The sequence below is a fragment of the Rhinopithecus roxellana genome, chromosome 1, assembly GCF_007565055.1.
Source record: "Rhinopithecus roxellana isolate Shanxi Qingling chromosome 1, ASM756505v1, whole genome shotgun sequence".
In the NCBI taxonomy this organism is placed as follows: Eukaryota; Metazoa; Chordata; class Mammalia; order Primates; family Cercopithecidae; genus Rhinopithecus; species Rhinopithecus roxellana.
Window position 1 is genome coordinate 92804848 of NC_044549.1, and position 18373 is coordinate 92823220.

The 18373-nt window shown below is 46.4% G+C and overlaps 2 protein-coding genes across 2 annotated transcripts in view; one reads left to right on the forward strand and one right to left on the reverse strand.

The window, feature by feature from the left end:
• SYN2 (synapsin II) overlaps positions 1-18373 on the forward strand; it is a 179937-nt gene that overhangs the window by 136751 nt on the left and 24813 nt on the right. Inside the window, exons 5-7 of the mRNA XM_010377290.2 lie at positions 4049-4138; positions 13734-13796; positions 14200-14342. Of these exons, the coding sequence (XP_010375592.2) occupies positions 4049-4138; positions 13734-13796; positions 14200-14342 (296 nt within the window). The remainder of the gene's footprint in view (positions 1-4048; positions 4139-13733; positions 13797-14199; positions 14343-18373) is intronic.
• On the reverse strand, positions 1486-12362 carry TIMP4 (TIMP metallopeptidase inhibitor 4). The gene is made up of 5 exons (XM_010377289.2): positions 11714-12362; positions 10402-10499; positions 9849-9963; positions 7136-7260; positions 1486-6505 (listed from the first exon to the last, which is right to left on the reverse strand). The coding sequence occupies exons 1-5, from the start codon at positions 11850-11852 to the stop codon at positions 6308-6310; spliced, it is 675 nt and encodes a 224-aa protein (XP_010375591.1). The 5' UTR covers positions 11853-12362; the 3' UTR covers positions 1486-6307.

The following is an 18373-nucleotide window of genomic DNA, read 5'->3' on the forward strand; positions in this document are numbered from 1 at the left end:
TCTGAACTCCACGCCTTTACACCACTCAGAGAGCTGAAGGGTGTGTGTGTGTGTGTGTGTGTGTGTGTGTGTGTGTGCGTGTGTGTGTTAACCAAACACATCTGTCACCTCTGCTCTTGATCTTTTTTTTCACCCTGGAACTAACAGCTTTCTTTCTCCTTTGGAAGCCAGGGAGAGCTTGGAGTGTAAGAGAAAGATCAATGGACAAGGAGTCAGGAGGGCTGGGAGCTGCCATGGTTAAGGAGGGGGTTGGGTTCCCAAGCTCCACTTGTTCAACCTTTCCCTCTGCATGGCCTGAGGCATCTGGAATCCTAGATTCTTCAGAAACACACTAACAGAGTGTGTGATTTTAGTATGTTGCTAATCACAGAAGAGCATATGTGAGACCTTCACCAAGTGTCTTTTTTGTGGACCTCTCTTTTCTCCTCAGTCACACGTCTTTCCTACTGCACGCATGTCCTAACCCACATGTACCCCCGGCACTTGTCAGAATTTGACTCTCGTAGCCACACAGGGTGATCCTGCTATTAGCAGCTTTTTCTGGGTGATTTCACTACTTATCAACCCTCTGACTGAACCTGTGCCCCAGTTTCTTCATCTACAAACTGGGAATAGTAGTAGTAGCTGCCACCACTTTGACGGCCTGGTTGTTACGGGCTCCTAGTATATGGGTTCTCTTAAAGAAATTTGTGGCTGGGCGTGGTGACTCATGCCTGTAATCCCAGCACTTTGGGAGGCCAAGGCAGGTGGATCACAAGGTCAGGAGATTGGGACCATCCAGACTCTGTCTCTACTAAAAATACAAAAAAATTAGCCGGGTGTGGTGGCGGGCACCTGTAGTCCCAGCTACTCGGGAGGCTGAAGCAGGAGAATGGCATGAACCCCAGAAGCAGAGCTTGCAATGAGCCAAGATTGCGCCACCGCACTCCAGCCTAGGCGACAGAGCAAGACTCAGTCTGAAAAATAAAAAAGAAAAAAAAAATTTGTTCCCTGTTTTCTTTTCCTAAACCGTGCCAGAGGCCAGGGCAGGAAGAATGGGGAGAGCCTGTGGCTAGGGCTTTGTTCCTTCCGGGATCTGGGATCTGGTGAGGGGTCACACTCTTACCCATTCACAAGCTGAACACATTGCCTTGGGCACTGCATGAGAACAGCAGGGCACCCTGGCCAGACCCCAAGTTCTCCCTTCAGTTTCACTAAGCAGCTGCCACATGAATGACATTTTACATATTGTTCTCTGCTTGTTCATGGGAGTGGACAGATTTGGTGACTGTGAGGGGAGGGTCCCTCTCAGCTGATGACTTTGAGTTGTGTTTCTCAATATCTTTACTGTGACTGCTGTTGGTGTGAGGAGATACTTTGATTGGGTTGGAAAAGGCTCTACCTTGCACGACTCTGTCTCTGAGCACATTGCTGTCTCTGAAGTTGGTCGGGGCAGGCCACTGGGATTTGGGGACCGGTCAGTGAAAGCAGCATTCCAGACAAATCAAGAATGGCACCACCCTTTATTGCTGCCAATCTATCTGAAATTCTGTCAGTTTTTCTGGGTTTTTGGAGACAAGTGTACCAGAGTTAAATTAAATCATTTAATTTCCAGGAGTGATAGGCATGGGGACACATTACTCAAATGGATCTGGAATCCCATTTTTTCCAAGAAATTTTTCTTGATTCATTCAATGAGTGGTTATAATGGACATATCTTCCTATTAATTGCCAACAGCACCCCCAGCTCCCAAATTCATTCTTTTGTCTATGTGTAAACAGCCCTTATCAGATGTTACATTTGTTTAATTGGTGACTGTATGGCTGTGATTTAATCTAAGTTTCCAGGGAGGTATGGGTTAGATGCCAAGCTCACTACCTTGAGCAGACAGGGACTGCTGGAGAGGAGGGTGGGGTGAGCTCCCTGAGACCCAGCGAGAGCCTGGGAACTGGCTGTCATTATTGTGTTGGCTGTTGCAGGGCTCTGGGAGTCTGCCACAGGCTGTCCTGGCATCCGTGTGGTGTCTGTGTAACTCCCCCACATGCTGGAAAGGTAGGGCCCCACATGCCTTGGTGCCATGCCAGAGCGTGGGCTGCAGCAGGACAGAGGTCATTTGGCAGAGCTGGCATTAGCTCCCCAGGGATGTTGGAGAGCCTTGGGAGCCCAGGCAGGTATCCAGAGGCAGAGCAGGAGTCCAGGCCCAGATGGGCAGGTAGGACATAAAGGTCAGATGAGCAGGTGGGGAGAATCAGAGGAGGCAGGAAAGGTCTGAGGGTTGGTTCTTGACGGTTAAAGCAAATTGAAGGACCAAAGACAGCGAGGACAGCAGGTTACAATGGTGAATGCACCCAGCAAGGAAAAGAGACCTGAGTGCTCTTGCAGTGCAGCCCTGACTCCAGGATGTGATCCAGGAGCCTGCACTTTCCTTTGCTCTCCAGCCTCAATCTCAATTTGTCAAATGAGAGGGCTGGTCTAGAGACTCTATAAAGTCCCTTTTGACAGTGATATCTTAGGGGCTTGAGGGTCCATGAATCATCCTTTCAGTCCTGGAGGAGGCTCTAGAGCTCTAGAGTCACCAATTGTTTGTCACTAAAGGGAGGGACCCAGGAATTCCAGTGTTTTCCAACATTTCAAAAATTATATCTATACCCACAAAAGGACCACAACAGATGATCACTTAAACTGTAGTTTGATAGCAGAGTTTGGGGGAAATACAATAAAGAGATATTATTTATTGTACAAAGTTTGAGGAACTGATCAAATTTAACCCTCTCATTTTATATATGAAGAAAATGAAATCCAGAGAGGAAAACTCGTTTGCCCAAGGACACCTAGGAAGTTAACAGAACAAGAATCAGAAGATTTCAGTTTCTAACAACCCAGTTCCAAGCTTTTACTGCCCCAACCACCTCTTCCCTCCCTGGCTTATGTGCCAGCATCGCTTGCAGAGAACAGGACCTGAGCTTTTGAAAAATGTTCTAGTTTTCCTTTCTCTGATAAGTAGATTTCATCTAACAACTTTCCCTTCTAGCCATTCCAGATACCAGTGACTGAGTGTGAACTAATCCAGTAGCCCTAGAGAGATGTGTTTCCTCTGCTGCTGATGCACTGGGGATGGGAGTATAGGTGTGTATGTGACTGGATTGAGCAGGAAAGTCCTGTGTTTCCTGTGGAAAGGGCATAGTTTCTGCAGAGCCTGAAAGGCAGCTACTTGCAGGAATAAGGAGAGTTATGGATTGGAAATGAAGGGGCCTTGCTATGAACCTGGCTTAACTACTGTGCGACCTTGGGCAAGTGACCTCTCTGGGCCTCAGCTTCTTCATTTATAAAATGGAGCAGGGTGGGGAAGCCCAGCTGTGCACTAAGAAAACCTTTCAACCCTGACACTGTAAATATGTGTACTTTGCCGCTTCCCCATGGAGCTTTTCCAGTTTCTCATACGTAGGCAAAGGGTTCAGTAAGTTCAGTCCCTGGTTGGGTAGTAAGTCTCAGAAAGACGGGGCCTGTCTATCCCACATACCATGACCATTCTATCTTCCTGAAGAACTTCGTTTTATGACACCTCCTGCTGAAGCTCTTGGTGGCTCCATACTGCTTACTGGAAAACTCCATCATTCTTTTGCCTGACATTTGAACTTCCAAGAGTTGGCCCATGTTACCTATCCAGCTTCATGCCTTGCCATCACTCGGAGATGCAGATGTAGAAAGTTAGAGACCCAAGTTTTACTCCCAACTTCACCTTGCAGTTCTGTGACTTTAGGAAAGTTTTGTAACCTCTCTGGGTCCCATATGTAAAATGAAGATGATAAAATACCTAGTTCATCAGTTTGATTTGAAACACCATTACAATTGAGAAAGGTAATTGAATTTTAGCTCACTCACTTTCCCTTCCCCAACTAATGCATATCATATCCTTGGGAATAGGAATTGTACACTTCTTTTATATCCTCACAATGCTTAGCATAAAGTCCTCCACAGAGCAAATGCTCAATAAATATTTGATGAGTTGATGTTTTGCCTGTTTCAGAAGTTTTCTAAGATAAGCGTAACATTTGCTTTCCTTTGCAGTTTGCCCAGCTGGTCACCATCTACAAGACACTGGGAGGAGAAAAGTTCCCTCTCATTGAGCAGACATACTACCCCAACCACAAAGAGATGGTAAGTGGCTCAGTGGGGACATTAGTCTTTCTGCTGTTTTCATTTTGCACTTAGCCACCTGGTGACTGTGGGTCTCAGACAAGGGCCTCAGCGTCTCAACCCCAAAGACTCCACTGGGGTTGAACTACAGAACTTGTGTGGCTGGAATAGCTAGATTTTAGCTGACAGCCTCTTGTCAAATTCTGGAGATAGAATAGGGAAGAACAGGAGTAAGGGCAGTTTAATCAAGCTGAGAGAATAACAAACTTCTGGACCAACTATCAGATCTTACTGCTTTTGAGTCCCAGCCCTGACTGTGCCACTTGTTGAACAAGCTACATTTCCTCACTGTGTGCAGTTTCCAATAAGATGGTCAAGTGGGCATAATTATCCTTGCACAGGATACTCTAATAGGGTACATACACAATTTAAGTGACATTCATTAAGTAATAGCATCTGGGAAAGTGTGAAGCACTCTACTAGATGTAGGGCATTGCTCCTACTATTATTAATCCCCTGACTTTCCCATTCCCCTGGCACTTCCACAACTGTGATAAGGCTGGATTAATACTGTGCCTTCTGCCATCCTAGTAAGTCAGAAGGAGCAGAGAGATGGGACGATTGGTTGGTAAGGAGGCTATTGCCAATGTTTTTCCTGTGCAGGGACCTGGAGCTCAAACTCCCTTCTTCCCTGTCCCCACACCCTCTGCCCCAGGCTGGTGTGATCAATTGCTGATCTTGCTTAACCCACCAATGGAGACTCCCTGCAAAGCATTCCAAGTGGAACAGAGATTATGTTTGTTCCCGCCTCCCCACTTCCTTGGCCAAAAGGGGTCTCCATTTACACCATTTCTGCAAATCAAGAGCCTTCTTCTGACACATGTGTATGACCCTGCTTAGCAGCAGACCACATATCAAAAAACAACCTTGGGCCTTGAAAAGAACCATCTCTGTGATCTTTGCCAGAGCTTCCCCAGGGAGAAGCTCTGAAACTTTAAGCTCTTGTCCTTAATAAATCCTAGAGGCCAATATCAGGACTTTTCCTTTCAGGGCAAACCAGGAAGCCTTGCAGAGGCTGAGGAGCCCTAAGGGTCCTTTGGTTGGGGAATCTCAGGGAGCTCAAGACACAATGGTGAGAGTACTCAGCTGAAGGGTTCAGGGGGCTCTCTGGGGATCAAAACTGGCTTTTTCCTGCTGTAAAATCTAGCAGGGCTGGCCGCTGGAAAAAAATTGCCTCCATTGCCAGGTATATTCCCTACCTACCGTCCTTTCCCCTCAAGGGCCTTTGTGCTGTTTCTCTCTGGTGCTCTATCCTGAAATTTGCCCTCAAGAGAGGACCACCTCTCTGTGGGGTAAGAAGCCAACAAAGGGGGATTTCAACTCTATAAGTAAAAGGCTTTGTGGCTTTTAAAAGGTTCTGAAATAGGAATGAAGATGTTAGTAATTTAAAAGAGACAGAAGAGAAGCCTTATGAACATCAGTTAAGGAGAGTTAACCTGGAGAGGTAGCACCTATTCTGAGACAATAAGTGCATTCTTATTCAAAGAGGTGCTAACCAGGCGGGACCCTCTGCCAGAAATGGTGTAGAGGGGATAACAGCATTGGGAGGCAGGTTAGGCCATTCTAACTTTCACATTGAGGGATTCTGTGTCCCCCAAATGAATCCCCCAAACAGATGAAAGTGTATCAGAGGATTAGGATGAGGTGAGACAGGGGAAGTAGAGGATACACAGCCACAGTATGTTGTTGTTTTCATTCCCGCCAGTCAGTCTGTTTATGATGCTGTCAACCCACCTTCTGGTATTGTACATCACAAGGATATACCATCTCATATGTATGACATTCACCATTTCTCCCCTACCAGATCGATTAAGACAAAGGAAAACACGTTTTCCTGGGGAGGAAAGAGAATAATCCTGGCTTTAGAAAACAAACTAAGCCAAAAGAAACACTTGCAGTAACAGCTACAAGGCTAGACTAATGGGGTTTGGGAGGCAGGGGCGACAGGCTGAGGGCAGGGCAGAAAAGTCATGGCCCCTTCCCTGCCCTGACAGTGGCCAGACCGTCCACTTGGCACTTCTTATTAGCTGGCAGCAAGAAGTCAAGTGGTAATGGCCAAAGCTCTGCAGGGGAGGAGAACCAGCTTGATCTTCAGGACTCTTGAAGGGATGTGATGGTCACTGGTCCCTGCTAGGGCTGGATGATGTCAAGAAACTCCTTCCTGAGAGGCAGGTGGCCCCGGTACCAGCTGCAGGTGCCGTCAACATGCTTCATACAGACATAATGCTGAGCCTGGTAACCATAGAGCTTTCGTTCCAACAGCCAGTCTGTCCAGAGGCACTCATTAGGGGCCGAGATGATACAGGGTACTGTATAGCAGGTAGTGATCTAGAGTCATGGCCACACAACATTAAAGTGAGTATGGTGTCCTTCTTTTTCCATTGCTGCCTTTCAGATTCCTACATACCCTTCCAGCCCATCTCAAATGCCCTTGTCTTATCAAGCCTTTCCTAGTCCCCAATCTTCCCCTGGATTCTCCTTCCCCAAGGTTCCCCGTATTCAATATTGCCACTTAGTGGCATCTCTGGAGTCAGACAGCTCCGAGGGTCCTTACTCTACCACTGACCTTGAGCAAGTCACTTCACTTCCCAGAGCTTTCATTTCTTCACCTTAAAATGGAAATCTTAATTCTTCATAAATATGTTTTGGAGACTAAATTAAACATTTACAGTAAATTTACTATTACAGTGGCTGGCAAAGAATAGACTCTCTTTAAAGGGTGGCTGTATTACAGTTATCTCGTTCTGCCTCCTATGATGGCCACCTTCCCAGCCAAAGTGTAAGTACTTTGAGATCAGGGCCTATAGACTATATTGCTTTCTCATCCCCAACTTCATACAGTGCCTGATCCATGGCAGATCTCAAGTATAGTCTAGTAAGTGAATAAATTCATGCATGGATGAAGGCTCAGAACCCTTCCCCCATCCCTAAAGACTTAGGAAATGGACATTCCCTTACTTGGCAGCCACAGTTCAGATGGTAGTGATGATTCAGACTTTCCCTCTGCACCAAGGACAGGTCCTCCCAGGGCTCGATGTAGTTGCACAGATGGATGAAGACTTTTCCATCACTGAGGACCTGACCTTCAAGGGGAGATGGAGGAGAGTCAAGCATGAAGATTCTTCTCCTGGAGCTTCAGGGGCCCAGGTTCTTGAGCCCAGAATTGCAGCCTCCCCAGTGACTTTTTGGTGGCAGTGGTGGCATGAGACTCAGTAAAGGGACCAAAAAATAAAACTACTATAATCTTTCTAGCAAAAAGATAAACAGATTATATTTGTATGAGGCAGAGTTGTGGGATCTGGTGAAGGCCTTTTCGTTTAGCATGGTACAGAGAGAAGAATGTGATCTTTAAAGTCAGAGTCTGTGTAGGACCCCCCTCTTTCTTTTCTTTTACTAGCTGAATGATCTTAAGGAAGTTGTATAACCTCTCAGCTGGAAAATGAAAATTATAAAGTTGTCAGATTAAATGAGAGAATGTCTATAAAGTTCCCAGCTCAGTTGTGGTCCCACAGAAGATATTCAGTAAATAATAGGCCCCTTCCCCCTTTCCAGTCCTTCCCAGTATCTGCACAGGCCAGTCTCCTGCTCTAGGTTAGTGAGTCTTTCCCCTTCCCCATAGGAAATTTCCCCCTTTTTACCTATGAAATTCCTTTTCACCTTTCAAAGACCCTTTCAGTGCCACCCCAAAGCCGTCTCTGACCACCTAGCCCATACCCCTTTTAGAACCTCAGTCGCTCAATCATTTACTCACTGAGTGACTACTGTGATCTAGTACCAGAAATACAGATACAAAAATGACAGGATCTCCCAACGAGGTTACAAATGAGTAGGGTAGATAGATAAGTAAGGGAAATTACACTATTGTACAGTTCTATACAAAATGCAGTATAACAACAAAGGAATATACAATTACTTCCATCTATGGAAGGGGTGTGGGACAAGGAAGGTATATCAGAGGAGACTCTGCTTGCATTGGGCCTTGAAGGGATGAGTGGGAGTTCACCTGCCAGACGGGTTGGGGGAAGGGCTTCCTGTCATTGCATCTATCCTGTGCAGAGGCAGGGGGACACAGCCTGGCAGCATACCTTCTGCAACTGCAGGTAGCTGAGTTCAGCTCTTGGGAAAGTGAGGGGCTGGGAACTGACACTGACAAATGACAGAACACAAAGCTAGAGAGGGCAGCAGTGTTCTGGTCACAAAGAGCTTTCAACACCAGGCAGAGGAGCTTGTGCCTTCTCCTGTAGGACGTGGGTGCCATTGATAACTTTTCCGTAGACTAGTTTTTTGTCATTTATCCCACCCTCAGTTAGACTTGACCTCCCTGAAGGCAGAGAACATGTTTCCTCATTTCCCCTGATTTACCTCCATGCCTGGCAGCAGGCTAGACACACAGAGGATAGGAGCTTAGGAAGGAGGTGGGATAACAGAGTTTGAAAGGGCCTGGTCTGCCAGACCTGGGAACTGCAGGGCTCAGTAGTGTGTCCTGCCTCTGCCTCTCCCATCCAGGAGCTCCTCAGTTCTGCACAATTTCACATCTTCAGAGCTGGGAAGCCCTTATCATTATAGCCTCCAGTGCCTATGACTCAAGAGCCATGTCTGGACAGTGAACTCTTTTGAGGACTGTGCCTTGTTACTGAATCTCCACTCTCCTGGCCAAGGCATGGCAGTGACTAAGTGGTCATTCATTGCTGAATGTGTGGATAGATAGTGGAATCCCTTCACCTGTTCCCTCCCCCACAGCTGTGCTTTTTCTTTCCCTTGCTTTCTTTCTAAATATTGTTTTGTGTTTTCGGGCCAGTTTAGATCCCACCTACACAATGAAGCTTCCCTGATAGTTCACAGCTACCAAATAGTTCTGTTCCCTGAACTCCAAAATAATTTAATGTTGCATTCATTTATGGAGTCATATTCTTGTGTGATTCTTTAACTGTTCCATCCAAACCAATTCAGTATGGAGGAATCCTGCCTGGGCCCAAGTTCACAGAGACAGAACTATTGTTAGACTCAAGCTCCTGTTAGGCCCTGTGGAAAAGGCAGAGTTGACCTGCAAGGAGCAGTTTTAGAGAGGAGATTTTGACTTTGCCAAAAATCTGATACTGATTTAAACTATTTGGTGAGCAACCTGTCCTTAAAATAGTGAAACAGTAGCCAGGATCACTGTAATGAGAACTCTTACATTTAAAGGGAGGCCGGGCGCGGTGGCTCAAGCCTGTAATCCCAGCACTTTGGGAGGCCGAGACGGGCGGATCATGAGGTCAGGAGATCGAGACCATCCTGGCTAATACGGTGAAACCCCGTCTCTACTAAAAAATACAAAAAACTAGCCGGGCGACGAGGCGGGCGCCTGTAGTCCCAGCTACTCGGGAGGCTGAGACAGGGGAATGGCGTGAACCTGGGAGGCGGAGCTTGCAGTGAGCTGAGATCCGGCCACTGCACTCCAGCCTGGGCGGCAGAGCAAGACTCCGTCTCAAAAAAAAAAAAAAAAAAAAGGGGAGGTTACAAGGCTCCTCTCAATTCAGAGGTTGTCTGTCACTAACACAGCTCTGTTTTATGCCCAAGAAAATGCCACCTGGCTCAGCCTGCTGCCCAAGGAAGACCCTGGCTCCTTTCTCACTACCTCCCCTAGGGCAGAATCTATTATATTAAGGCCAATTGCTGGTCTTTAACTTACCAGTCAAGAGGTACTGCTTCTGGCTGTTGGCTTCTAGTTTCACACCACAGAGGGAAGAGTCAAAAGGTGTATAGATATACTGAACATCCTTGACTTTCTCAAACCCTTTGAACATCTGACAGGCAGTTACAAAAAAAAAAGCAATATTGAGTCAGTGAGTGTACTGCATATATTAACAGGCAAAAGTTTCTCATTTCTCAGCCTAAATATTTAAGCAGAAGTCCAGTTCAGGATTTTGTGTCCTCAGATGTCCCTACTGGGTTATTTTCTCTCTTAAAAAAACAAACACCTAAACCTTGGTTTATTCCAGTAGGTACCTGTAGTGGCGCCATACACCAGCAGCTGTGGGACCAGATGGACGCGGAGGCCCTCCCCTGCAATATCCCTGGGATTCTATGGGCTTTGCCTCCAAATCTCATCCAGTTCCACTTCAGCATCTAGACCCAAGGATCACTGAGCCAGGCCACCTGAAAGCTACCAGCCCTCCCAGAACACAGACCCCACTTCCTCCATCAGTCTGAGGGGCTACACATCCCAGCCTGCCCCTATGTACCTTTATCTGTTTGATTTCATACCGGAGCATTTTTTCAGTGTCAGCAGGGTCTGCACTGGCAGGAACTACCTTCTCACTGGAGATTTTGGCCCGAATCACTGCATAGGAAGAGAAAAGAGGGAACCTTTAGCAGCTGGTGGGGGCAATACACCTGAAGTCTGGATGATCCAGGGTCCCTGAAGAAGTCTATAGGGCAATTCTTGGTTTTGGTGTGACTGGGTTGTGAGCAACGTGATGTGTGAGAAGGGGGACCTGGAAACGCCTCCTCTGCAGTCACTGGAAGTTCCAAACCCCTCAGGCTTATTAGGTTCTATAACCGCTAAGCTCTTTCTGCCTTTTTGAACCAGTTAGTCTGGAGAGCTCTAGTTCTCCATAGCCATTTGTGCAGTGGGGCACAGGGTAGGAGTCAGAGTACAGAAGGGAGGAGGAGCCCCTTCAGGGCAGCTGGTGTGAAGTTTATTGCTGTGGTTAAGGCCTCTCAGCCTGCCTACAGTTGCCATTAGTAAATGTTTATTGAATTCATAAATGTTCTGACCCTGCACTGAGGTATTGCATCTCTTGCCATTTGATCATTAATAACCAAAAACTCTTGATGACGTTCTTCCTCTGTGCCTGGCCTTGCACTAGGCACTAGGCCCATAGATGTGATTAAGACAGGATCCCCATCCTGCAGAGCTCTTGATCTAGTACAGGGCATACTTGTAAAGAACAATAGCACAGCATAGTAGGAGCGTTAAGACAGTTAGATGCTGAGGCGGCACCAAGGAGCCAGGGAGCCTGCAGAGAAGGGGAGAGACCTAAGTTAGACCTTGAAGGATGAGTAGGAGTCTGCCAGGAATTTAAGGGTGTGAGGGAGGGCATTCCAGGCAGAGGGAAAAGAAAGAACAGAACGTGTGTGTTGCGGTAGGGGCTTGGTGGCAACCTCAGTTATAGGCCTGGACAGACACGGGTAGTTATAATGCAAGCCCTCTGCCCTCCCCTTTCTGTCCCCAGTCCAGTAGTTCAGAATAATCATCAGATAGCTTCGGTGACACCTTGTTCAGTGACACTCCATAATTGCAGTATGGCCAGAGTGAGGGACGTCGCTATGGAAGTCCCTGACGCAATCTTCATTTCCTTATGAATCAGTCAGGTTCTGCGCTTGCAAGGTTGCTATGGCGCCTGGTCCTTCCCGACCCATCAGCCTCAGCAAGAGGCAACCGGTCGGAATTTGAGCTCCTCCCTTTTCCTCTGGACTCCTGGTCTACTGCTGGCCAGATACTAATCCCCCACAACCACCCCCTGCTGCGGACCTCGCGGACCTCGGACTCACCAAGTGCCGAGTGGCAGATGTGCTGCTGAGGGTGCGCTGGGGCGCAGCTGCATGCCTCGCCCAGCCCCGGGGGCCGCAGCAACGCCAGCAGCCGCAGCAACAGCGCCCAGCTTGGTGCGGGCCGGGGGCTCCCAGGCATGACACTGCAGAGCCCGACTGAGTCTGTGAGGTCTGTCAGACCGAACAGCCCCAACAGGGCTCCTTCCAAAGGCCGTCGTGCCCCTCGCCCCAGGCTTTATGAGGTTGCCCTAAGGGCCAATCCCGCCCCGATGGGCTCCGCCTTCCTTTGGCTCTAGGCCACCCGCAGCGGCAGGACCCGAGGCTCTTCCGACCTGCATACTCAGTAAGATGCAGAGGGAAGCCAGGAAAGAGGCCCTGGCCTCTGTGTCCCTGCCTAAGTCACGAAGCGGTCTGGAAGTAAAGGGAAAGCACTGGGAGAGGGGATGGTGTCAAGGGCAGAAAAACGGAAAGAGCCACAAAGACAAATGCATGAGGACAGAAAGACTGAGGGCTGTGATTCAGGCAGAAAGAACAAGAGTGAGGAGAGGCACAGACAGAAAGAGTGAGACAGGCAGAGTCCCAGAGAGGCAGACAGAATTACAACAGGCAAAAGAGACAGTGACAGAGAAGGACGGACCCCTTGCTGAGCTGCACGCTGGGAATGAGACGAGCTACTCAGGGCTTCTTTCAGCTGCAGGAAGTGCTTTCAATGCCCTATTTATGAGGCTCCAAAGCAACAGCAAACAGTAATAGAACAGGACAGAGAAAGTTGGGGTGTGTGTGTCTTGGCTCTGTTGCCTGGGGGGTGGGGAGAGATGTCAAAGAAGCAGTCAGTGCTTTAGAAACCCTTTCTCACTCCCAGAGCCTCAGACTCTCCAGATAGCTGGAGACAGCGCTCTTGGTGTGGGTACAAAACACAAGGTGTCCCATCACTTAGGGCAAACCTTGGACCTCAAAGCCCTCTCGAGGCCCTAGGCTGTGCTGATTTTTATTGCATGTCCCTTCTCACTGGAGACTATTGTCATGTTCTAGAAGGTGGGATAGCTTAGAAAACAAAGAAGCAGACTGGGCGCAGTGGCTCACACCTGTAATCCCAGCACTTTGGGAGGCCAAGGAGGGTTGATCACCTGAGGTCAGGAGTTGGAGATCACCCTGGCCAACATGGTGAAACTCCATCTCTACTAAAAATACAAAAATTAGCCAGGCATGGTGGCCTACACCTGTAGTCCCAGGTACTCAGGAGGCTGAGGCAAGAGAATGGCTTGAACCCAGGAGGCGAAGGTTGCAGTGAGCTGAGATTGTGCCACTGCACTCCAGTCTGGGCGACAGAGTGAGACTCCATCTCAAAAAAAAAAAAAAAGAAAAAGAGAAAACAAAGAAGCAGGGGACTTGGGGGTGACTGTGACCAGAGCCTTGTCTGCTGTTTGAGCGTAGTGTTCCAAGCATCCAAATCCCAAATCTCTGTGGGATTATTGCTGTGGGATGTTTTTACGTGGTGCTGGACTGAATAGTGGGAGGCTGGATTCCAATTCTGACTGTCACTATAGCTTTGTGACTTTTGCCTCTCTGGGTGTCAGTTTTTTCTCCATAAAGTAGAGTTGAACTATGTGATTTCTAAAGCCCTTTGACGTTCTGTTTTCCAGCCTTGACTGGCCTCAACCAGGAATGCTGAAATCATCAGACCAGATACCCCCAATATCTGTTCAAATCTTAGTTCCCACAGGAGTCTGACTTTTCATCAGGGTGAACATTATTTCCTTCAAAGGATACGTTTTAAAGATGTAGGGTATACCAAATAAGAGAACAGGGTTCCTGTAGCACTGCCAGTAATATGCTGTGTGACCCTGGAAAGTCACTGTCATTCCATGGATCTCAGTTTTTTAATCAGTAAAGCAAGTAGATTGGACTAGTTCTTTCTTTAAAGAACCCTCCCAAGGGCATTCCCAAGAAAAGTATTTGTAGGATTCCACAGAGAGATGGGCACACTCTGACAGTTTATTCCTTTCTTTTCTGATTTCAGCTGACACTGCCCACGTTCCCTGTGGTGGTGAAGATTGGCCACGCTCACTCAGGCATGGGCAAGGTGAGGCAGAGAGGCCTGCTATGCTTCAGGGTTGAACCAAGAAGGGCAGTTTTCAGAGCGCCCATTTGTGAACTGCTCTTCTCCCTCTGTCACTGATGAATTCTTTCCAAAGAGAAGATGATTTGCCACCTCTAAAGCCATGAGTGTCACCCAACCAGACCTCTTTCAGTAAGCAGAATGCAAGCCACCTGCTTGGTCCTCTGGGTCCTTTGCAGCAAGTGTGGCCCCTGAGTTCTGGGAAGGGAAGCTAGGGAAAAGGGGCCTCCTGGGAAGATGTGGCACCCAGATTAGTGTCTGGATCAGATACATATTCGTGGGTTTGGAGGCTCAGGGCCCTTGTGACTTCTCAGTGTGTGTATGTGTGTGTCTCCCTTTCCCCCTTTCTGCCTTGCTCCAACATTAGGTCAAAGTGGAAAACCACTACGACTTCCAGGACATTGCCAGTGTGGTGGCTCTTACCCAGACCTATGCCACTGCAGAGCCTTTCATTGACTCCAAGTATGACATCCGGGTCCAGAAGATCGGCAACAACTACAAGGCTTACATGTAAGTAAGAGTGGGGTATGCTTTCTTCTCAACCACAGTGGAAAATCTGAGCCTCCACATTGCAACCAGCTCTCAGTTTAACCTCTTATGGCCCATAGGCAGATAACAGAGAGAGGGTGCCACTTAAGTCAGAGATTTTTTACCTGGGTTCCTGTTAAGTCAGAGGAGGGGTCTGTGAACTAAGATGAGAAAATACATTGATATTCATTTTCACTTGCCTCTAAGGGAAATTTAGCTTTCTCTTCATTTTGAACAGAGACAACAGACTGCAGTAGTTATCTGTACATAGGAGTTTGTCACTAAAGGCGATTACTGATATTCTTATATCTTACTATAATTGAGACAGATATCTCTATGGATTATTCTCATTCCTACTTTAAAATCATGGTAGTTGTTAGACTTGCCACTGCCTCCTGTTATTTAGAAAGAAACACATATTTTACTAATCACAGATTTGTTTAATATTTTTGATAACTCTAATTGGGTAGCTCTGGGATCCCATGTACTCTGTCTTATATGGTTACACATCTTATATATTGTGTTCATTGGAAGGAATCCATAGGCTTCCCCAGACTGCCACAGCTCGAAGTTAAAAAGTTCCTGATGTAAATACCCAACACTAAAAATGCTACAGGCATTAAAAGCCCAGTGCATGACTTCTCTATAACTGTCCATTTGCCAGGATGGAAAGTTAAAAATTTCCTTCATTAGAATTTAGTAAAGGAAAAGATTTCAAAACTACCTGACTTTCCATAATATGCATAAAATGCAAGTGGCTTATAATTACAATTTTGGAAATATTAATCCCCCACTAAAAAAGTTTACAGTGGTGTTTTCTTTACAAAGAAAGAACATTATTAATATATAGATTTGATCTTGGTCACTTGGGACTTTAGCAGACTTCAAGGTTGAGCAGCGTTCCCTTTCCCTTCCCCACCTGTGTCTGTTTTTCTTCTCTTACCCACCTTTTCACTACTTACACTCCCCACCCCTAGAGTGACTTAGGCCCCCTCCCTGCACTCCTGTCCCATACCACCCTTCTTCACACACCTCCTGGTTAGCCCTTGCCACACATGTGTTTTGTGTCACCCTCCTCCTCCAGACTCTGAGCTCCTTGTGGGCAAGAATGATAGAATCATCTCTGCATCTCCACTACCTTGTATAGCAGCAGGAACATTAATAAGCACCAATAAGTATTCAGGGAAGAACCCTTGTGGAAAACTGAGGCATAGAATTTATTTTACCTTTATTGTCAAGATTTATACTTTTTTAGTTTACAACTTTATATTTATAGTCTTCTTGCTTCCAGAAAAGATTTAGGATTGCTTTAGAAAGATGCACAATGTGGCCAGGTGTGGTGGGTCACATCTATAATCCCAGCACTTTGGGAGGCCAAGGCAGGCAGATTGCTTGAGCTTAGGAGTTCAAGACCAACATGGGCAACATGGTAAGACCCCATTATCTACAAAAGATACAAAAATTAGCTGGGTGTGGTGGTGCTTGCCTGTAGTCCCACCTACTTGGGAGTCTGAGGTGGAAGGATCACTTGAGCCTGGGAGGTCAAGGCTGCAGTGAGCTGTGATTGCACCACTCCGGCCTGAGTGACGCAGGACCCTGTCTCAAAAAAGGAAAAGAAATATGCACAATCTAAGACAGAATACTTTAAAAACCATTATAAAAACTTGCTAAAAGAAGCAAAAAATACATATATATGTTCAGGCACCTAGGAAAGCAGATTATCTATCCTATAATTTTAAAATCCCCTAAATAAACACAAAACATTAATGACAACAAGTGGAGTAAAAGTATCTTGATCCTTAAAAGAAGACACCTAATTTTTAAGGGTTAGGGTTTCAAGAAACAACTTAAAATGAAGCATAAAAAAAGAGAATTCCAAAACATTGATGAAGGGTGGGTGACCAGAGAAACTTTAGATAACATTTACTTACTTTTTTGTGTGCAACGAGAAATGTTTAGGCCCTCTTAGCTTCTCTTCACCACACTTCTTCCCCAAACTTGTGGCTATATTCCTGCTCTCAGAAGAAGGAATTGACTTAGCAGTAGCCAAGATCAGGCTTGGGATTCTTTTCGTCTACCCTAGCAATCTCCGTGGAGATCCAGAGACAGCCACTTTGGTGTGAAGAAGGTACCATTCCTGCCTCCATCTGCGGTAGGCAATAATGTGGGTCAGCTGTGGAGGTCAGATGATTTTTTGGGTCTAGAGAATGGCCTCTCAGTGTCCCCTCTGCTCCCACATGCCTCAGGTAGCCTGTATGGATCTATGCCTTGCATCCCATTGTTAGAGAACAGTGTGAAGTGTTGGGGAGCTTTGCAAAGTTTAAAGTGCCATGCAAATGTAAGGATGTTGTTATTATCCACTCAAAAAGGATTTTAACCTATAAATTAACTTCAACAGGGTTATATAATGTTTTTTCTGGTATCTTAAATGTTGAAAAAGTCATAGAGGTTATAGGACTGGCTTGAAACCAATTATATAGGGTTCAGTGTCTTCCTTTTTTTTGAGACAGAGTCTCGTTCTGTCACCAGGCTGGAATGCAGTGGTACGATCTCAGCTCACTGCAGCCTCTGCCTCCCTGGTTCAAGCGATTTCCCTGCCTCAGCCTCCTGAGTAGCTGGGACTACAGGCACCCGCCACCACACCTGGCTGATTTTTTGTATTTTAATAGAGACGGGGTTTCACCATGTTGACCAGGATGGTCTTGATCTCCTGACCTCATAATCTGCCTGCCTTGGCCTCCCAAAGTGCTGGGATTACAGGCAGGAACCATCACATCTGGCCCTAACTTTCTTATTTTAAACGTTTATGTAAATGAGTCCTTCAAATATATGGTATGGTGATGGGCAGCCATGAAGTCATTCAAAATTTGTGATTGAAAGGTTCTGCTACTGAGACTTCTCATTTTGAAGTGAAGCCTTCTCAGATTATGAAAACTATTAATATTACTACTAATGAAATAAATAAGCCTATAGATGAAACAGTGTTTCACATGGTGTTATGCATCAGGGCAGTAGGAATATCCTGATAAACCAAGGAAACATCGTGGGAAGAAAGTTAACACCTACAGATAGAATGGTAAAATGAATTTTGGCTCAGGTTGAGTTGGATATGCAACCTGAAAATCGTGGGAGTCAGTGTACAAATCCAAAGTTTGTGAGACTCTTCTTATGTGCCATGGCTCTGGCTGGGGACATGGAAGTGAGTGACTCTCTGCCCCTGCCTTGAGCAGTCTGGTCACAGGGACACATTTGTAAACTGCAAATGTTAAGAAGACAGAGTTATTTTTATTACGATTCTGTCTTTGTGTTTGTACTCAGGTTTTGCCAGCCACTCAGGAGTTTGTTTCTTTGCCTTTCCTTAATTAGGTAGTGGAGTGTAGGGAAAAGCACGTCATGTGAGGAAACCAAGATTCCTGGACTTTTATCTCATACCTATTTGGACTATATATAATCTCAGACAAGTCCTCTAACCTTTCTGAGTCTTATTTTTCTTATCTCTCAAGCAGGGGCAAGAATTTCAGCCTACTCACAAAATAGGGGGTTTGAAATGGGGTTTGGTGAGGTGTCACCTTGGAAAGCAGTCAGTACTGTTCAAGCTTAAGGACTGTTGTGACCCTGTTCGTTAACTCATGGGGCCACCTCGTGGTTCTGAAAAATGAGCCATATATCTAGGTTCTTCAGTGTCTGAAATCAGATCTCTGGGGAGACCACTCTCTAACAGTACTGAATGATAAGGGCAGCACAGGAAGGGCTCTGTCAACAATGTAAGCAGGACTCTTCTGTCCCTTAGGCCATCTCCTTCCTCTTGACTGTGTCCGGGTGAAGGCTAATAATTAAAAAGACATATTTTGGGTGTTCATAGTTAATTTAAACCTGTATCAGTTCGTCTTTCTGACAGCCCTGTGTTAACAGATAACAGGCTCAGAGGGGCGAAATGACTCTATGAAGGTCATCCAGCCCATCAAGAGCAAATCCAGAACCAGAAACCAAGTAATCCACCTCCTGTTTAGTCT